Source organism: Littorina saxatilis, linkage group LG14 (genome assembly GCF_037325665.1).
Source record: "Littorina saxatilis isolate snail1 linkage group LG14, US_GU_Lsax_2.0, whole genome shotgun sequence".
Taxonomy (NCBI): Eukaryota; Metazoa; Mollusca; class Gastropoda; order Littorinimorpha; family Littorinidae; genus Littorina; species Littorina saxatilis.
Genome location: NC_090258.1, coordinates 24,345,618 through 24,348,117, shown reverse-complemented (window position 1 = coordinate 24,348,117; position 2,500 = coordinate 24,345,618). Strand labels below are relative to the sequence as shown.

Below are 2,500 nucleotides of genomic sequence, written 5' to 3'. Positions count from 1 at the left end.
AGATTACTTGACCAAAATTTCAACCAATTTGGTTGAAAAATGAGGGCGTGACAGTGCCGCCTCAACTTTCACGAAAAGCCGGATATGACGTCATCAAAGACATTTATCAAAAAAATGAAAAAAACGTATGGGGATTTCATACCCAGGAACTCTCATGTCAAATTTCATAAAGATCGGTCCAGTAGTTTAGTCTGAATCGCTCTACACACACACACAGACACACACACACACACACACACATACACCACGACCCTCGTCTGGATTCCCCCCTCTACGTTAAATTATTTAGTCAAAACTTGACTAAATATAAAAAGGCCCTTAGTCACACACACAAGCACACACACACACACACGCACACACACACACGCACACACACACAATCACACACACACACACACACACACACACACACACACACACACACACACACACACGAACAAACGAACGAACACACACACATACACACACACACACACACACACACACACGAACAATCGAACGAACACACACACACACACACACACACACACACACACACACACACACACACACACACACACACACACACACACACGCGAACGAACGAACGAACGAACGCACGCATGCTCGCACGCAAGCACGCACGCACACACACACACACACACACACACACACACACACACACACACACACACACACACACACACACACACACACACACACACACGCATACCACCCCCTTCCCCATTGACACGCGCGGATTGCTTATACCTTCACCGGAAAGCGATTGTAGGCAAGAAGCATAAGACTGGATTTCCAAGGCTTTCTTGGAGATGGACTTCACCGGCATCCCTAGCAATAAACAAGTCGCGTAAGGCGAAAATACAATATTTAGTCAAGTAGCTGTCGAACTCACAGAATGAAACTGAACGCAACGCAACGCAGCAAGACCGTATACTCGTAGCATCGTCACTCCACCGCCCGTGGCAAAGGCAGTGCCCATGGAATTGACAAGAAGAGCGGGATATTCGTTGCGCTGAGAAGGATAGCACGCTTTTCTGTACCTCTCTTCGTTTTAACTTTCTGAGCGTGTTTTTAATCCAAACATATCATATCTATATGTTTTTGGAATGAGGAACCGACAAGGAATAAGATGAAAGTGTTTTTAAAACGATTTCGAAAAAAAAAATTTGATAATAATTTTTATATATTTAATTTTCAGAGCTTGTTTTTAATCCTAATATAACATATTTATATGTTTTTGGAATCAGCAAATGATGGAGAATAAGATAAACGTAAATTTGGATCGTTTTATAAATTTTTATTTTTTTTTACAATTTTCAGATTTTTAATGACCAAAGTCATTAATTAATTTTTAAGCCACCAAGCTGAAATGCAATACCGAAGTCCGGGCTTCGTCGAAGATTACTTGACCAAAATTTCAACCAATTTGGTTGAAAAATGAGGGCGTGACAGTGCCGCCTCAACTTTCACGAAAAGCCGGATATGACGTCATCAAAGACATTTATCAAAAAAATGAAAAAAACGTTCGGGGATTTCATACCCAGGAACTCTCATGTCAAATTTCATAAAGATCGGTCCAGTAGTTTAGTCTGAATCGCTCTACACACACACACACACACACACACACGCACAGACAGACAGACAGACACACATACACCATACCCTCGTTTCGATTCCCCCTCGATGTTAAAATATTTAGTCAAAACTTGACTAAATATAAAAACAAGTCGCGTAAGGCGAAATTACTACATTTAGTCAAGCTGTGGAACTCACAGAATGAAACTGAAAGCACTGCATTTTCCACAATGACCGTAGTCTGCCGCTCGTGCAAAAGGCAGTGCAATTGACGAGCCTGTTTAGCGCGGTAGTGGTTGCGCTGTGCTGCATAGCACGCTTTTCTGTACCTCTCTTCGTTTTAACTTTCTGAGCGTGTTTTTAATCCAAACATATCATATCTATATGTTTTTGGAATCAGGAACCGACAAGGAATAAGATGAGATTGTTTTTAAATCGATTTCGGACATTTTATTTTAATCATATATTTTTAATTTTCAGAGCTTGTTTTTAATCTGAATATAACATATTTATATGTTTTGGGAATCAGAAAAAGATGAAGAATACGATAAACGTAATTTTGGATCGTTTTATAAAAAATAATTTTAATTTCAATTTTCAGTTTTTTAATGGCCAAATTGTCATTAATTAATTGTTTAGCCTCCAAGCTGAAATGCAATACCAAAGTCCGGCCTTTGTCGAAGATTGCTTTGCCAAAATTTCAATCAATTTTATTGAAAAATGAGGGTGTGACAGTGCCTCCTCAACTTTTACAAAAAGCCGGATATGACGTCATCAAAGACATTTATCAAAAAAATGAAAAAAAGTCCGGGGATATCATACCCATGAACTCTTATGTAAAATTTCATAAAGATCGGTCCAAGAATGTAGTCTGAATCGCTCTACACACACACGCGCGCAGACAGACAGACAGACAGACAGA

At 39.7% G+C, this 2,500-nt stretch overlaps 1 protein-coding gene across 1 annotated transcript in view; it reads right to left on the bottom strand.

The window, feature by feature from the left end:
* Window positions 1-2,500, bottom strand: part of LOC138947394 (uncharacterized) — a 16,420-nt gene that overhangs the window by 7,441 nt on the left and 6,479 nt on the right. The window contains exon 4 of the mRNA XM_070318850.1: window positions 751-831. Coding sequence (XP_070174951.1) covers window positions 751-831 — 81 coding nt within the window. The remainder of the gene's footprint in view (window positions 1-750; window positions 832-2,500) is intronic.